This window comes from Anopheles gambiae, chromosome 2 (assembly GCF_943734735.2).
Source record: "Anopheles gambiae chromosome 2, idAnoGambNW_F1_1, whole genome shotgun sequence".
NCBI lineage: Eukaryota > Metazoa > Arthropoda > Insecta > Diptera > Culicidae > Anopheles > Anopheles gambiae.
In genome coordinates this window covers 5,939,284-5,957,933 of record NC_064601.1, presented here as the reverse complement: position 1 = coordinate 5,957,933, position 18,650 = coordinate 5,939,284, and the positions used below count along the sequence as shown (strand labels likewise).

Genomic DNA, 18,650 nt, shown 5'->3' with positions numbered 1-18,650 from the left:
TGCACTTAAATTGCCGCGGCACCGGTCAAAGGCGGCGGCGGTGCTACTACTATCCACCGCGATGGGATCATGATGGGAAGGAATTGGAACCCGAACGATCGAGCGCGTGAGACGATTTGCGCAGCAACACGGTGTGCTTTATTTTAGCACAAGAGCGCTACAGTGAACGAACCCATTTCACTCATTGGAGCGCGCAGATCCACTGGATCTGTGAATTCCACTGGCTGATGAAATTTGGACAAAAGCTCTCGGTCACGAGCTACCGGGCCACTGTTCACGCTGTCCCTTCCCTCTGCAGAGCGGGGGGAATGGCTTTTTGACATGGTTACAGAAACATTGTTTGCTAAACAGCGAACCGATCATATCGTGAAAGGTAACCGGCAATAAAACAAACGACCGAAACGTTACCCAAACGGAAAGCACCAGAAGTCGGCGTAGGTAATCTGAAAGCAAATCAATTCGTTTCAAAACCATGCCGGAAGAGAGAGGGGTGAGACCAGACAAAGTATACCGGAAGGTGAGAGTGCTTGGGATACTAATTTGATTTGGATGTTGGGAAAGAGGAAATTCTTCACCTTTTTTCGCTGATTGTGGGAGAGATTTGATGTGATTTGATGGTCGGTTTGGTATGTTATCTTGCTAGATAAAGACGGTGGCAGTAAGTAAGAGTAGTAGAAGTATGAGGATCATTTATAGACCCAAATGCGCTATGGATTGGCTACAATGTTACAAACCACACGCGTGTGACTACAGGAACATCAGACTTCTCAGGAACTTGTAAATTCAAACGTCAGCCAATAGGTGTTATTCAGAAGCTATTTTAATTCAATTACACCATCACTTCCAGCAACTTCCAGCTCCGACAGCTTTGGATCTAATTGAAATGTTGTCTCCCTTCGGCGACTTGAAATATACAAAACGGCATCCATAAAACAAATACAAATCACGCGCCTCGTCTAATCCCGCCGCTAGAAGTGCAAGCACGCGCTCAAGTAGCTGACGGCGACGAATGACTAATGATCGAATAGCTGCCGATCCCGTGCACTGCTGCACGTGCAGGGTGTGTGTGTGTGTCGTGGAGTCGTAATCCCCGGGCCCAGCTCTCGTTAGACTCCGATCCACATTCACAACACAACACATCATAATGGCTGAAAAGCCGGGGGACAAACACACTTGGCGGGATGTTTTTGGGAGTTGGGATCCTGGGCCACCTTCTGCCTAACTGGTGAAGTACCTGAGCGAGCGAACGAGCAAGAGAGAGAGAGAGAGAGAGAGAGAGAGAGAGAGAGAGAGCGATAAATAGAGAGTGTGCAAAGGCGATCGAGTGAGATCGTGACCGAGTCGAACAAATGAGCACGCTGCGCTGCCTGAACCGCAGTAATCGACATATTTATAGAATCTCCAAAACTTATGCAATCGGAAATGTATACCCGCCGGGGGGGTTATTTTTAGCGCGTCCATAAGCCCTGGGTCGGTCTGGGCGGGGTGTGTGTGTGTGTGTGGCTGTGTGTATCGTTTGACTCTGCCTTGGTATCTTCCGCCAAGAGAAAGGAGAAAGAGAAGTAAGGTGATGGAACTCTGCAAGGGGTCTTGTGTTTGATCGTGACGAAGCCAACTGGGTTACAGCTGCTGTGGAGGCCCGGTTTATATTACCACCACAACCCCCGGGTTTCCCCGCCGCCCAAAAGGGGTGACTAAAACAATGGTGCAGATTGAACCTTAAATAGCTCACCGACAGCGTGTTATTAGCGTTGATATCGTGTTGTTAGCGTTAGCCGATACCAGATACCTAGTGCCAGCATTTTGGCGAACAGTTTGATTCGATAATTCATTAGCCAGCCGGAGAGCGGGTCAAAAGAACCGCGTCCAATGCCGGTCGCGTATTTTGTTGCCGCTTGTGTAATCGGATCCGGATCGGTCCCAGAGCGGTAGCTGTGGTTATCTAGTTCGATCAAAAACACGCCCGTCGGATCAATCAGGGAGGATGGCGACCGCGAGGCACAGGGAGAGATCATTCCACCAGAAGTGAGGGAAGAATGGGCGATCCTAATCAAAGGAGCCTAACGAAGGAGACATAGCCTACTGTGCGTATGAGTAATGATCCCTGTGGGGAGAATAATTGATGGTTGAAATTGGCATGCTGGGAATGTCCTTCGGTGAAAGTGATCGCGCTTACATAAAATCCGTACCAGGTAATCAAAGTCTTTGCATAATAATTATGTTGAATTTTTAATGTTTCTCTCAAAACTCGGAATAGAGCTATATAATGATATGATAAAACTGTCATCTACCGTCACCACCAAGCGTCATCTTTCCAGGTTCTCTAATCCCGCATAGACACCCATCGATAGCGTGTATCGATCGTGGCCTGCTGGCGCTCACGCACTTCACGCTTCGCCTGTGCTGGATGAGCCGTAGTGCGTGCAGCGTGCGGGCGATCGCGACACATCGGAAACGCACCGAACTGTCACGCACTGTGCACAACAGTGCCGATGCGAAGGAAAGACGATCTGACGTTTCGTGCGTGCTAAAAATAAAACTTTATTAAGTGTATATTATCGGTTGCGTGGGAAGCGGCGCGCCAAGGTGCGAGCCTGCGAAAGGGACGAGCTGGGAGCTCCCTGTGGGCGTTCACAAAACACACACACACACGCAAAAAACTCCTACTGCACACATACCCAGTGACACGCATCGGCCTGATCATGACGTTACAGAAGGGAGATGCGAGAGTATATTGATTACTATCAGCCGGCTTGCCGGGCGCGGAGATGTGTTACAACCCACCCAAGATCGTGATCGATTGTTACGTGCATCTTCCCCATCGTGCATCCGATTGCTTTACGCACCATTAGAAAATGAGAGAGAGAGAGAGAGTTCTCTCACATCTGTAATGCTGGTGAGAAAAACTGATCACATACACACACACATTCTCTCTCCCATTCTCACACTGTACCATCGAAGCGAGGATCTATTTTCTCCGCCCCGCGTGTTAGCCAAAGAATTGGTTAGAATTCGGGGCGACTGTGTGTGTATGAGCGCTGGCGAGGAGTGAGTGTGAGCGATTAGTGCAAAATAATTTTCTCACCAACTTTCCAACTTTCCGAAATCATCTCAGTTCTCGGTGGTCGTTCTACGGTTTCGGTTCGGGGTGGTCGCTCTGGGTCTGGGTCGTTTTTCTGAATTCGGTTCCTTCTCCAAAAAAAAAACCGCACTAAATCGTCGGGAGCTTCGGTTGCGTTTTTCCCCTAGTTTTTCTTTTGTTCTTTTCCCGTTTTTGCGGGTGTTATTTGTTAGTTTTGAGTGTTAAATTTCCATTTTTCCCCGTCTTGAATACGACCCAGAGTTTTTCGAGTGATTCGTGCGGAACCATGCGCTAAGAAGATCGATCGACCGCAGCGATCATGCAAAGTGTTAGTTCATTCTAATATCATTTGACACCCGGTTGTTACGGGGGAAAGTGGTCGAAAGAAGGGGGGGAGGGGTGCATAGTGTCATCTTTACCTTCATCCAAGCGAGTTGGAGCTGAGCCTTGTGGGCTAAATTGCATGGAAAAGTGAATTTTTCTCAAGCTTAGAACATGTCGGATTACACAGTCTAGTGTGTTTGCTGGTGTGCGAACGGCCCGTGCAGTGGATGAATGTGTGTTTGTGCTTAGCATGATGTGTGCAAGTGTATGCGTGGCCCAATTTATTAGGGGTTGATCTGTGTGTGCGGTTTTCCTCACGGCTAAGCCAACGCGGCGGGTGCGTGAAATGCGGAAAACCTCATTGAATACCGTGCGTGCGTGCTCTCGCTCTGTGTGTGTGTATGTAGTCTCTGTGCAGTGTCAAAGAATGGGAAATGGAATGGGTGTGAAGGTGTCGAAGGATGTCACCGAATTGAAGTGAAAATTGGTGACATTGGCGTGCTCAAAAAGTGTGAAAAAGGTCGGCCAGAGTTTCCACTTCTAATATTGCCGAGCTGCAAAGGAAGGCCCGATGAGTGGTTTTTCTTAATTATTTCCATAAGAATACAAGATTTGGAGGCAAGAAGCAGAAGAAAAACGTGACACAGTTGAACCTGAATGGTGGTGGTGGTGGTGGTGGCAGGCGCATGCGATGCGGTACGGTGCGGGGTAGAAAAACACATCTCGCGCACGAAAATCGGCGACAGCAGTGGGTTAAAAATATTTTTTTTCTTTCACCTCCATCGGCGCACCACCGGGCGGTGGTGGTGGTGGTCGCGCGGCAGTGATCCCCCGAGTGACGATCACGATCACGCACACATCGCGACACCTGGGTCGGCTGGCGGGCTCGCGAGATTTTCACGCACTGAGGCGTGCTGCCGTGCCTGGTGTGTGTGTTCGGTTCGGTTCGCTACAGCGCCATCTTAGTGGAGTAACGACCGTGTCGATGTTGATTTTCCCGCGAGAGCGGGCTTTTCCTACGAGTGTGTGTATGTGTGTGTGTTAGTGATCGTGTGGAAAAATGTGTGCGTGTGAGAGAGAGAGAGAGAGAGAGAGAGAAAGGGAGAGCGTAGCAAGTGTGAGAAATTAGAGAATGTGACGGAAATGAGAGCCAGTTTTCCTCCCATTTTCACGAGTTCAAGGAGAGAAAAGGAGCGAAATGCGGTTTGAGACGAGCATTGGCATACAAACAGCATGAGAATGATCATGCCGTTAGAGCATCTAACAGAAAGAAATGGATATACTTGATGATATCACTGACTTTTGTTGATAGTATAACAGCAGCTTCGATTCCATTTTATCGACCAATGCAGATGTAGTTGAATATCTGGATACATTGAATTTGAGGTTCTTGTTTCAACAACAGGCTGTTGGTCTTGATCAGTGTCATAAACCAGTAATGTTCTATGACTGATTTATTCCTGATTGAACCCATGACGTCGTACGATTGACGACTATACCACAGGACAATATTAGAGACCAGAAAGTTTCGTTTGCAGGGTTTTCCAGGGGTTCTCATAGTTGTCGGACACTTCCTTGACTGTTTCCTATTGGAAGTGAACTTCATATTGTGGGAATTGGACTCTATGGCATTCTATTTAGAAAGGCTCCTTGGAAATTCCTGTTAGATTTGTCCAACAATCGTGCCTTGGAGTCCAATTCCCATTACATTTGAGTTCAATTTACTTAAAAAGGAGTCAATAAAGTGTCCCAAAGCTATGAGAACTCCTGGAAAAAACCGTATGTATATACAAATCATTCACATACCTGTGGTAGTTGCTTCCTTAGCTCCTGTTCTCGCTATCAGTCCCAAACCTGACGACTCTTAAGTATGGCGTCGACAATGCTGACTGTGCCAGTCGCTAGGTCTAGCAGCAAACCTGAAACATCTTAATTAATCAGGCGGAAAAATGCAACCTCACGACCGAGCCCTGCAATCCCCTGGCTACTGATTGCGCATGACCCCGTTTGCAAAGTGTCCCTCCGTTCCCTCTTTCCAAAGCTTTCCCGCTACCAAACACACGGCACAGTGATTGCACTATAACATGGTACAACTATTTGTGTCGAGCAGTCATTAGTCTCGTCTCAAATTTCTGCCACTACCGCGAACGGGCACGGGCAAGCGGCATGGTAACACGCATCCTCTAGCACCCCTAACCAGCCACCCTGCAGTGTCACCAACAACCTTCCCAACGGGTGAGGCACAAGCTGCTTGTTTTGCTGGTGTGCCAAAGAGATTGGATCGAAACGGGATGACGGGGAGGTTGAAGACAACGGGGTGAGGAGGAGTTTGCTTGGGGTTTTGGTGTTGAAATCATACCGCGGCAAAACGCACTTGGCATGGGTTCACTACTTGGGGTATGATTTCCCTCAACAACAACTACAACAAAAAATTGGAGAGGTGGGCTGGGTGTACTAATCGAGCTAAAATAGCGAATGTATGTGCAAAACAAGAAGAAGATGAAGAAAACGCAGATAGATACAAAACTTGATCCTCCGTTTTCGGTACTTCGGGCGAGAGGTTCAATCGCAAGGTGCAAGAAGAACGCTACAGAGTGGGAAGCACGAGCAGCACATTTATTAAACTAAACCGTTTCCAATTTGTCCAAATGTACACTTGAGTGAGAATGACATGTTTTGCGAATCATTGCCAGAATTTCGGCTAATCTGTACTCCTCCTACAAATGAGCTCGCACCGATGACTGTGTGTGTGTGTGATCTCACACCAAGATCAAATAAACTGCAGCTTGGATCACGTTGCAGAGGCAGCGTTGTGTAACGGTGAACGTTGTTCCGCGTCTGTTTTTGTTATTGTTTCTTGAAGAATACGGAATACCGCGACCGCCTGTGAGGGCCTGTTGTTTCAGGATCAACAAGATGTAAATCACCCTCCACTTCGGGACAGCTTGTTTGGACATTCGCTCGGAAATTCGCCAGTGTAGCACCGTTTTGATCCTCCACCTCATCTCGAGCTAAAACCTTTACGATGCAAGTGCATCTTCGCTACCTCTACTTAAGATTTCTCTGCTTCGTTTTCCACTCACCCACCGGATGTGTGTTTGTACGTGGCGAGAAAACGCGTTTGGAGAGCGTTTTGCATGAAGCAAAAGCGCTAAATTGTGATGTAAATTGTGTAAAGCCAGCCTTCCTTGGTCGCGGGTAAAGTGCACCCGACGCTGAGGATTATTGAGCATGATGCAAATGGTTAATGAGGTTTTTGCAAATGAGTCGTGCACTCTGTGTCAGTCTGTGTGTGTTTGTCGATCGTTTGGTGTGAGTGGTAATTTCCTTCTTCTTTAGTCCTTTCCCGGCAGCGGAGTGCATCAACAGGCGGTGGTGGTGGTGTGCGGTGCAGAGTTGTGTGTAGTGCCACAGTGCTCGGAATGTGTGCGGTGCCGCAGTGCCACTGCTTGATGTGCGCGTATCGATAAACATTGAAAACCCTTAGTGCTCTCCCCGACCTGTAGTGCATGCCGTTATCTAACACTCGATGATGGGAGATTGCGTCGGACGTGCGGCGAACCACAAGAGCAACGGCACCACCACCAGCATCCTACACAGCGCATCGCCCCAGATCGTCCTGCCGAACGGTGTGATTCTGAACCGCCGGCCCAAGTCGGATACGGCCGCCCTGAACGAGTGTCTGCTGTGCTGGAACCAGCCGCAAGATCCGAGCCGCTGTCCGAACTGTGCCCGCCAGTACTGTCTGCAGTGCATCACCAAGTGGTTCGGTGCGAAGCGGGCCCAAACGCCCGACGGTGGCATCGACTGTCCCAACTGTCACGCGAAGCTACCGCTCGAGAATCTGGTGCAGTGTGCGGCCGCGGTGCATGATAAGCTGGCCAGTGGTGCCTGTGAACCGGTCCACCTCAGCAACGGGGACGCCTGCAATGGGTCACTTAAGTTGAACGGCAATGGGTCGGCCACACCGCCACCGACGGCCGAGAAGGGTACGATTCGCGTGGTGGTGAAGGTGCTGGAAAGCGATGCCGATGCGACACCGAACGGCTCACAGACCGTGCTCACGAACGGAACGGTTACGGCGGCCGACTGTGCCCTGCCGAACGGTTCCAGCTCGGAAAAGATGCATCCACCGATGACGAACGGCAAGCAGCAGCAGCAGCAGCAGCCGGTGAAGCAGCATGACAAGCGAAAAGATAACACATCACCGCAGCAGAACGGTACGGAATTGGACGCTGTCGGGAAGCAGGCAGGTTCCGGCCCGTTGGAAAACGGACGAAACAAACCAAAACCACCACAGCCCATCATCTGTAACGGGGTGCATCCGGAGACGACGTCCAAGGAGCGCAAAAGCGCAAACCAAAGCAATGGAAGACCCACGGTGACGTTCGAGGAAGCAAAGCCAACACGCCGAAACGGTTACCGTAACAAACAGGCGGCTGAGAGTGCAAAGGCCACGGTCGTTGAAAAGCAACCATCGCCTCCGATTGATGACCAGGCAAGCCTGGCGAGATCCTCACCCGTGACTGCAGCTTCACCGGAAAGGGTTGTGCGGGAAGATGACTCCTCTACTGCCGGGGTCTCCGATAACCTCTGTCCAACGCACGCGCTGCCGATGCTGTTCTTCTGTCTGTCTTGTAATGGATGCATCTGCGAGACCTGCGCGCTGCACGACGACACGCATGCCGAGCACACGTTCAAGAAGATCACCACCATGTACGACAGTAAGGTGGAGAAGATCCGGCACGAGTTCGGTGGCATCAGGGAGTATCTGGCCGACGTCGGTACGGTGCTGCGCGCCATCGAGCAGAACATTGACTGGGTTCGGGCGTCCAAGGCACGGAAGCTGCAGGAGCTGAGCCAGCTGCTGCACACCGAGGCGGAAAACATAGAGCGCCAGATACAGGCCAAGCTGACGCTGCTCCAGCGCCAGAAGGACTCGGTGGCGGGCGAGATTGCGCGCGTCACCGGCGCTTACCGGCGGTTGGAGAGTGAACTGAAGGCATGCCCGAAACCGGAGCTACTCTTCAAGGACGGTGACTTTCTGCAGCGCTGTGCTCGATTGATTGAAACACCCGCCTCGAAGTCGTTCCGTCACGAGCACGTCCCGGTGGATTTGGATTGGTAAGTGAAGTTGAAGATAAAAGCGTGATTCTGGGTAACATGCCGTTTTTTTGTTATTGGACTTTCCAGTGAGTTTGTGCCCGAGTTCCGGTCGGAGGTGTTCGTTATCAAGAACTACCACGCGATCGAACCGATGGAAGAATGCCGAACCTCGGATGTGTTGCGCGATGTGGTCGGATTCGGGTGGCGTCTGCACATCTGGAAGAGTGATCATCTCTCGGTGACGCTCATCATGACGGACGGCGTTATTGGAAGGTTCGGAAGATTAAAGCAGTACCGGAAGGGAGCATCTCTGGATTGTAACCTTGTTTTGTGTGGTTCTTTCTACAGATACGAATACTGCATCGAGCTAATGCACGAGGATCCGGCGAAAGCGATCAGGCTGACACAGATCGATCACTTCGAGCTGCACCAAACCGGCCCGGTACACGATCTGATCGAGAACGAGCAGCTCGAGGTGGAAGGCTTCCTCAATCCGGAGGACGACTCGCTGCAGATCAAGTTCTCCGTCCGGCCGCCCACGATCGTCATGGTGAGCCGGTACCAGCAGGAGTTTATCGATCGCTTCATGAAGGATAACATCAAGTAAGTATGGTTGCTGGCAAATCTGCATCAAGTCTTCCGACCGGATGCCGGAAACTAATCATCCAATTAGCTTGATCCTACCGCGAGGAGAGCTCCAAATTCCAACCAGCAAGCAGATGCCGGCGGAAAACTATTCCTAGTACAAGGTGGGCCCTAATTTGCCAAACTCCCGCCCAATGCCCAGGGCAACCATCTCAAGCACACGCTTGTTAGTACGTAATGTACTTCCTGGCAGGTTACACACGCTCAAACGCCCTGCACCGGGACGGCCAGATTTGGGGCTAGAATTAAATGATCCTCATTCCAAAGTGGTGCGGCGACGCGGGTCGTTTGCGATGCCGTACGAGCCGCGAACGGCGATCATCGCATTGAAGAATTCGCGTGTATATTCGCCATTGGGAAAAGGGAACCTCTGTGTTAGCAAATGCGCGAAAGTGCAGCCCGGGATCAATCACGAGAAATTTTAATTGGTCACCCACTGGGGGAGAGAGTGGACTGGGAGGATGGGACACAAGTGGAGCATCGACAAACACCTCCCGGACGTGTTGGTTGCAGCAGTTTGCGTTTGAAGGGTGGAAAACGACACGTCTGCGGGAGTCCAATCGTGTTGCGACTAAAAATAGCTCTAACCCCTGCCCCACGCGTCCGTCCCCGTCGGAAGATCGCACCGTGGGAGAGCACAGTGGCATCATCGCGGTGAGGTATGCTAACCACGTGAGCCAAGCACACCTTACGCTCGTTCGTGAAGTGTTTGGCGTTTGGCTCTGCCAGAGCTTCATGATTCACAGAGCCAAACCCCGTTGGTGAACCTTGGGAAGCGTGGCGTGGCTCACGTGATACACCTTGCAAGCCACAGCTGGCACGCAGGAACCGGTGGGCCGAGCTGCGGAGTAATTGAAGTCACCAATGGAACATATTAATTTAATGTAACGCTAATTATCATGCGTCCGCAAACAAAATTGCTCTCGCCCCTTCTTGCACGGGGCTCTGCAAGAACAATGCGAGGGAAAGTACTGTTCCGATCGCTAGACGGCAGAGAGATCCCCTTCTTCCTCTTCTTCTGTTGGTTTGCCCCGCTTTGCGATAGTGCGCCCCATCTTCACGTGCGGATCGACTTGATGTACGCGGTGCCTTGCCGTGTTCGCTCACACTCAACCCGGCTCGGTGACGTTCGGTGGTGTTTGGGCGAGGACGCGAGCGTTGGGTGTTTTTTTTTCTTCTTCTTCATTTTCCTTCTGCACGCTGCTCTGACGTGCGTTGTTGGCGTGAAGTCAATTAGCGCATACTGGGCCACCCGCGAACACCGTGCGGCGCGCAAAGGTTTTCGGCCGGGGCCACAGAACCTTAATGCCGGCGCATACAATCCGCCCGTCCTTCCAACGCCGTCTCCATTCCCTGCTCAGTGGTACAGGAGGAGGGGGGGGGTCGTTTGGCAAGAAAATAGACCTGTCCTCCGAGACACACCCTCCCCCCCCTCCTCCCATGCCATTCTGGTGCGAAACAGGCAAACAATGTGAGGCTTCTTCGGTGCGGCGACGTCAGAAGACGGGTGAAAGTGGAGTGCCTGGGTGCTCAGGTGGTGACGTCTTGTTCATCGAACTGTTACTTTTCTTTGATATTCTGGGGTGCCTGAAGCGCGTTTAATTAATTTAAACAAAACCAAAAAAAGGGACGGAAAAGAGTGCCTTCAAGAGATCACTCCTGCAGCAGGCAGCGGGAATAAAAATAATCATAATTAAGGAAAGCAAAAGCGTTGGGAAATGTTTGAACAACTCAAAGAACAACTCTCGGCCGGCCCGGGGGAGGTGTTGGGTGGAAGAGTTAATTAAAATTCGCTAGTGTGCGCGCTTCGCCTGATGCCTATGTTTGCATCCCTGTCCAAGTGTGTTTCAGTTTTGGCCGTTCCCTCGGCGCTCCTTGCTCCAAACAATTCTTTACCCTCTTGCGCCATTATGATGTGCAGCTGTAAATCATTTCTTTACATCACTCAAAGCAAAGTGCAATTTATGGCCCAATTCTCCCGTTCCCTCCCTCCCGCTGTTTAGCATGGTCCAGATTAGTGGATAGATTTTTATATTAAATTTCCCAGCCCCAGTCATGGTGACAAGCAGTCGCTGCCCGTCCCCCGTGAGCTTCCGATCCAATCGCAACGGGGTAACAATGCCGAAACCGAAGCGGCAGACCAACTCGTTTGCAGAGTGTGGGTTTGAACGTCTTCTCGGCTTCTTTGGTCCTGCGCTCGGTTCAGTAAATTGGTCCTCCTGCCTGCAGCTGCTGCCGGGGGGACGGGGGTGAGTTGGGTGCATATTTAAATGGTGTGTTAATTATGTTTTATTTACACTGTGTATATTTGTGCCCGCACGTACGAGAATTTCTGTGGGCCACGGGAGGCCACGATATTTTCACAACGGGTCCCGCCGTTGTGGTTTTAGCCGCCTCGGGGGTTTTTCTTTTGGTGATGAATGTTTATTTTATTTATTTTTAATGCATTCATCTCCCCGCGCATTATGCTATCGCTTGCGTACCTTGTACGTGCCCGACTGTGTTGTGGGCGACGAGCGACTTTGTGACGTTTAAGGGCGGACATCGGCACCCCACCGGCTAAGTGTGGTAATGATTTATGGAGATCGATTGTTTGAATTGAGTTTTGCGGGGGTTTTTAGAGGAACTACAGTCCGTTCGTAGTTCAAACAAAACTGAAGTAAGCTATCACTTGGTCTGCCAACCCAATCGATCGCTATTTTCATGCCCTTGCGTGACGTTTTCATTTTGAACTGCTCCCTTCGATTCAACCAAATTCTCATTTGTCTTGCGTTTTTTCGCCTGCAATCACCACAAGGGCGTTTCGGTTTGCCACACCCACTGCCCTCTGCACCAATCGCGGCTTACAATTAGCTTGTTAGCGACAACATCTTTGCATCGCAGTTTGGTGCTATTTATTAGCGATCGATTGGCATGGTTTCTTTCCTCAGCGACGACGCCAGGCGGCAGTAAATTAAGGCGCGGTTTTTTTTTTCGCATTCAATCTAGTTTAAAGCGGCTGTTTTGTGCTGTTTGCAAGCATCGTGTTGTGTGTTAGCAGCCTAACAAAGGGCACTTTTAGATAAATATATTTGTTACACACCCAAATAATAGCCGCACAATCATTAGGGGACAACGCGTCACGGAAACCCTGGGAGATCATAATTCAGGCCTTGAATCTGCAGATCACTCGTCGGACCGCACCACTCAGGATCGTACATTCAAAAGAGCATCCGACAAGAGATGGATGGTTGGATGAAAGTGAGCGTTGATTTACGGGAGTTGCCTTTAGACCCACACACACACACACACTTTAGAGAAGACGACTAAAAGACACCGGCACCAATATGAATAGTCTTGTGCTCCCTTCTGTTTTCTGTACATATGCGGGGACGGGCAGCACATGTAAGCAGCATACTGTGTGCCTTCTCCCCCCCCCACGTCAATTGATCGATCGCGGCACGATAAGTGGGGTGCTATAATTTGCACCATTTTTAGTGCCGTTTAACGCCATTTTTGGGCCAGTTGATGGTCAGGACGGGTTCGGGCAATTCGCGGTCGCCAGAATCGCCGACCCACAGTGGGTCCTTGACTGGGTGAGCGTGGAGTTGTTGTTGTGTTCGCTAATTAGTTTGTTGGTGGTGGGGATATTGGGTTGTTGAACAGACAATTAAGTTTTTAATGGCAGCGTGTATGCCATTGGACAGAACGATCGGTTCCGTTTGCCATCAGCACGAATCAATTCGGCCAAGCCGTTGTGATTTATTGGTTCGTTGATGTTGATGAGCGATGCTTTTTTTGGGCACTTTTTTGCTTGCATAACAATCGTAAACGCTTGTACAAAAGCACTTGAATGGAGCGGTATCCAAAATTCCTGCTCGATGTCATTCCATTAGATATACAAATAGGTTGATGTTGGCTCATGCCGTAGCTAATCAATTTCCCCAGCGAACCCTTTTTATGGGTCTACAATACAAGGTATGATAACAAAATGACCCATTACGGGCAATAATTGAAATCATAAATCTCTCAAGCCCTGTAGCTAGAAAATTGGGGCCAATTAATTGATCCGCTGTGCGTTGTGTCATGTCGGCTGTGTTATTGTTCGTGGTTAAACCGCCAGACATTGGTGGGTACCGGGCGAGTACTTGACCCACTTGTCCCGTGTGATGGATCCGAAGGATCGAACGCAGTACGCTTAATAGGTGAGAAAAGCTCCACAAAAAAACCCAACCAATGCAGATTGTAGGCACTCTTTGCAAACGGATCGGGCTGTGCACGCTTCCGAGAGTGAAGCGAATCGTACCTCGAACACCCTTCTGGGTCTGTGGTTTTAGCCATTCCGTGTACAGCCAGGTTGGGAACTGTTGTAGCCTTGCGTTAATTGAATGCTCCAAATTGGGTAGCATCGGTTATGCTTACACCCAGCGCCAGCGTGCAACGTGGATGATCCATCGGCTGCGGTGCATTGTCGAAACCACCGATCAAATATCCCAAAGCAACGAAGACTGCCGTGCCACACACACACACAAAACGATTAGGGCTCCAAACATGAATCTATTGTGTAGTCGCGAGGAAGATTAACTGCTGCCAATCATCGTCCATCGTCCGAAACCATCAATTTGCCTGCCCGAAGAAACAATCGAAGCCGATGGAGACGAACACAGGGGGAAGCGAGCAAAACCACACAAGAAGCGAGCTGAAGATGCCGTCTCCTCCAATAACCATTTGCAGCAAACCGTTTGCATCATAATTACGGCCAAAGTTGGTGGTTTAAGTATCGGCTACCCACCCGCGGCTACGCGGCAAATTGGCATTTTGGTACTTTCTTTGCTGTGCGCACCACACAGTGGTGGTGTCCCCAAAAAAGGGTCTGTTTCATGCTCCATTACAGTTGGTTCCCAACTACCAACCATGACGCCAAGGCGGTGGTGGTGGTGTACTGTTTCAGTGCGTGTGCGTTCCGTCTGGCCGCTCGGACAGTGATCCGGGACTGACAGATTGTGTCGATGACTGGCCGAATCCGAAGATCAAAAGCGGGGTCGGGTTTTGGGGCGGCTTATTAGATCTTCTGATGACCTTGCCAAGAGGGGGGTGTTGGATTTAGTACACACTATGAGAGAGAGAGAGAGATTGAGAGAGAGAGAGAGAGAGCGAAAGAGACGTAGAGGTGAAAGGTGGATTTAAGTAATTATGCATACCATGTGACAGCTGTGGCAGCAAGAACGAGCTGTGACCACCGATCGCAGTGGTTCCTAATTATGATGGTGATAATTTGTGTGCCTGGCCAAGGCTACCCACGCACGATCAGCGTGTACTTCACAGTGGGAAGAAGCCTAATGGACACTAATAATGATCGTTATAGCGGGACTGTAAAAAAAACGGGGAAAGAAAAGAGAGTGTCTAAACGTTTTTAAAACACACGGAGATCGCATTGCCGATAAGCATCGAGCTTTTATTTTACCTTGACCGTTTGCTAATGGCGGTTGTTGATTTCTCGTTAAAATTCATGGATAAACACTAGTGCCTACTGCCTGCCACCTTTCATCAAGCTTATCTCGTTTTGCAGCGAATACGACAGCAACGTAATCACGATCTGCAACATTCGCGATCCCACGACGTCGATCGTACTGTCGAAGCAGTACACCGACACGGTCGGCTCCCGGTGGCGGCTGAACGTGTATCCGAAGGGGAACAACACCAACCAGCGCTATCTGAGCACGTATGTGGAGCTGTGCGATGGTATCGCGGGCAGGTAAGCAACGATTGTGGACGATCTCGCGGGAGAAGATCACATGTTTGACACGGACGATCGATCGGACTCACTCGGCAGATATCAGTACACGGTGGAGCTGCTGCACGATGATGTGACGCGCCAGGTAAAGTTCCAGTCGGAGGACCACTTCAAGGTGGGCGATATACAGGGCTACCAGAAGTTTATCCGCGTGCGGAGGCTGCTCGAGGAGGGCTATCTGAACGCGGAGGGCTCGATTCTGATTCGCCTCTCGATTCGACCGGCCAACCTTGCGCTGCGCTGCCAGTATCAGGAGGAGTACCAAACGCTTAAGGAGGACAAACTGCGCACACAGTTCAATGCGTAAGTGTAACATTGGAGTGGGCGGGTCTTTCATACTCCGGTTCCGACAACTGATGGTTCTGCACTGTGCTTTCGATCTTTCCAGCCAGCTGAACCAAAACCTAACCAGGATAAAGAGCCTGCGCGACGACAATGCGTCCCTGCAGGCGCTAGTCTATCCGGAGTACGCGTCCAACATCTTCGTGGTGCGCAACTTCAGTGCCCTGCGGGAGGCCCAGGAGGACATCTGCTCGGACAATGCGTACGACGATCTGGGGTGCTGCTGGCGGCTGATCGTGTACGCGAACGGTGATAAGGAAGGACGCGATGAGTGGCTAAGCGTGTACCTGAGACTGCTAGAAGGCATTCCGGGAAGGTAAGTTAGTTGCTCAGAGTTGGTCGTTTTATCGTTGGTTGGTAATGCAATCATCTGCTTGCCAGCTACGAGTACTGCGTGGAGCTGTTGCACAACGACGCTGCCAAGACGGTCAAAATGGAGGGGACACAGTCGTTCGACATACAGGAGCGCTTTGGCTGGACGCGCTTCGCCCGGCTGGACTGGATCTGTGCGAATGGGTTCGTCAGCGAGGAGCAGGACGCGCTGTACTTTCGATTTTCCCTCCGGCCACCGAACTACAAGGCAAAGTGCGAATATCACCATCTACTGCGGCTGGAAGCGAAGCGGGAATGTGAGCTACTGAAGCGGTAATTTGCCCAAGTTCTAGGTTTCGTCGCGACATTGCTTACTGGAACAACACGCTGCGCTCTTTTCTTTGCCACAGTGAACTGATACCGTCGTACAGCACGAAGACTTACACGTTACGCAACTTTTCGGAGATGCAGCGCAAGGACAGCTTCATCTATTCGGACCCACTGGTGGACGATCTAGGATTCACCTGGAGACTGCTAATCTACGCCAACGGACACAATGAGGCGCGTGGCAATCATCTCAGCATCTATCTGATACTATTCGAAGGAGTATCTGCCAGGTAAGGCACTCGTCCGTTCGAACGTTGATGTCCACTTGGCTACATCTAAACCAACAGCTGATAGAGTCCATTCTCAAACGTTGTTCTTGTCTTGCCAACTTGTGTCCCCCCCCCCCCCCCCTCTCAACTTTTCGTGCAGCAGGTTCGAGTACCGGGTGGAGCTGCTACATCCCCAAAATCCGACCGCCAACATCAAGATGGAGGGCGTGAACGTGTTCAAGCTGAAGAAGATCTGGGGCTGGCCACAGTTTATGGATCACGAGCGGCTGCAGGAGGAGGGCTACCTCGACCAGTCGGCGGACACGCTCGAGTTCCGCCTGTCCATGTGCCCGCCGGACATTAAGCTGAAGTGTGAATATCAGCAGGAGTTTATACGCAAGCTTAAGGAAAATCAGAAATAGTGGATTAGCGTCGAGAAACACACCAAAAAAAAAAAAAAACTACAACGGTCAGCCTTAAAACTGCCAGTGCCGGGGTGGCTTGTCGGGTAAGGGCAGTGTGTAAATGGTGGGCAGTTTCGAAGAGAATGTGTCGTGTTTAGATGTACACTGGGGAACATGAACACTCGAACGAATCGAACAAGCCGGACAAAACCCGTGGCGTCCTCGGAAGTCCTCCACTATGATTGGTGGTTAGGAGCAGCGTGCACGCGCGATGAAGCTGAAAACACGCGCGCCGAGCTTATCGCGTACAACGAGTTTACGCAACCTAGTGTGTGTGTGCGGATGGATGGGATGCGCACAGAAGAGAGTGTGTTTGAGTGCGCGCGGGAATGAAAATGAAATGAACACGTTCCTAGTGTGTCGTTGCATCGTTTTTGGACACCTTCGTTATGGGGTAGGGTGGGTGGGGGAGGAGTTTCGGTGTACTGTGCGGATTTTTTTGTTAGTATAAATTTTCTTTCCGACACCGCGCGCCATGCACGGCCCCGAGCGTTGATATATAAATCAAAGCTAATGTTCGAACAAACCCAAAAGCATGAGCATGAGCGAAGAACATGGTAGCGGTGGTTGATAGCTCTCGCAAAAGAAAGCAATGGGAGGGGGGAGGGGGGAGAGGGTTTTGAAATGTGGGGTGGGGGCTGGTAGCCGTTTCTATATTTTTAGCATAAAAGTGTAAGGAATTCGATACGCGACACCGGCGATCATGATGATGATCATGCTGATGATGGTGATGATGCTGCTGCGGTTAGCGCAAGATCACCGGCGAGATGGGGCGTAATGATTTGAAATCAGAAGCGACGACGGGTCAGCCACACTCATACACTTACTCATGGATGTAGAGGCGTTCTAGTGTGCCATCGACGAACTGACCAAAGATACTAACCGGAAGCGCAAGTGTACGCGCGCTTGGAAACGGAACGAACGAAGCGAGCGAGAGAGGAGACGAACAAAAACAAAAGTCATAAAACGAGGGTTTGGGGAGTGAAATGTCGTACGGTAACCTGCACCCAAACCGTTGTTAAGTGGCTCGGAAGGTGCTTTATGTTCCTCCCGTTTTATGATCGACTCGCTGCACGCTGACCACGGGGACGCAGGGAGCGTATGTGTAGATTGTATATTATATTTATTTTGCTCGGTTTTAGTTTTCGTGTCACTGCTTGCGTTCACGTCCCTGGGGGCGTGTGCGCGGGAAGTACGGGGGGAGTGAGTGAGGCCTTGTATGAAGTTTAGGATAAATATCGCACCGAACGGTATCACGGTGGACACGGTATGCTTTTTTTGTGTATATTATGGTTTAGACTGTTTTTTTGGCCGCCTATATCTTTGACTGGTAGATTCGTAACGGGCGTAACGTGTAGCCTGTTCCTTTCCTGTTCCACTCTTTGAAGGGTGCGGGAGGAGGAGCGTTTAAGTAGTCGAAAAGATGTCTTTGTTTTTTGTTTTTCCTTTTGTTGTTTACCGCCGACTGTTCTCGCGGTAAGTGGGAGAAAAGAGTGGGTTATAAATTTATGAATATTCTCTTTTGCGTTTCATCCACGTTTATGTGTTCTTGCCGTGCGGTTTCGGGCGATTTGGCGCGGCTTAGGGAGGGGAAATACTGGGGAAGGGTTAGTTTTTTTTCTTTTCTATTACAATTGTGCACCATGATGAGATTGGTTTTCATGTCTCAGTGAACGAGAGCAAAAATACAATAAAAGAATATTTTGCAAACATGGTTAGTGTATGTGGTGTCCTTTTTCCGAACGTTAGAATAGTAAATTCGTAAAATGTAGCGTTAAATTGTATGAAATCCGTTGTAAAAGCACGTGGTTAGCTCTAAAATTCAAATTTTAGTACAATGAGGAAAGTTTAAATTCAAGTTCGAAAAACCGTTACAATGCTTCAAAATCCAATGTAAAGCATGCTGCAATTAAGGTAAAAATACAAAATCCATACGTTTTAACTGTTGCTAGTGGCATAAAAATAACTTGAAATACGAGTTTGGAGTAAATATGAGCGAAAACATA

At 50.0% G+C, this 18,650-nt stretch overlaps 1 protein-coding gene across 6 annotated transcripts; it reads left to right on the top strand.

Annotated features, from left to right (window-relative positions):
* Positions 1–3,099: 3,099 nt before the first annotated feature.
* LOC5667536 (uncharacterized) lies at positions 3,100–18,354 on the top strand. Of its 6 annotated transcripts, none has more exons than XM_061648021.1 (10): positions 3,100–3,289; positions 6,746–8,530; positions 8,600–8,785; positions 8,861–9,115; positions 14,706–14,891; positions 14,970–15,233; positions 15,319–15,588; positions 15,654–15,917; positions 15,995–16,201; positions 16,341–18,354. In XM_061648021.1, the coding sequence occupies exons 2-10, from the start codon at positions 6,936–6,938 to the stop codon at positions 16,600–16,602; spliced, it is 3,489 nt and encodes a 1,162-aa protein (XP_061504005.1). In that variant the 5' UTR covers positions 3,100–3,289; positions 6,746–6,935; the 3' UTR covers positions 16,603–18,354. The 6 variants fall into 6 exon arrangements, with proteins under 6 accessions (XP_061504005.1, XP_061504008.1, XP_061504004.1 ...); XM_061648024.1 differs by having other exon boundaries at positions 3,100–3,410; positions 16,344–18,354; XM_061648020.1 differs by having other exon boundaries at positions 3,100–3,410.
* Positions 18,355–18,650: the final 296 nt, after the last annotated feature.

What these genes read in the sequence shown, in the direction of transcription:
- LOC5667536 (XM_061648021.1), top strand. Translation starts at nt 6,936, where the DNA reads ATGATGGGAGATTGCGTCGGACGTGCGGCGAACCACAAGAGCAACGGC. An exon ending in GTCCCGGTGGATTTGGATTG is followed by an intron (nt 8,531 to 8,599) that starts GTAAGTGAAGTT and finishes TGGACTTTCCAG; the next exon opens with TGAGTTTGTGCCCGAGTTCC. An exon ending in TTCATGAAGGATAACATCAA is followed by an intron (nt 9,116 to 14,705) that starts GTAAGTATGGTT and finishes CTCGTTTTGCAG; the next exon opens with CGAATACGACAGCAACGTAA.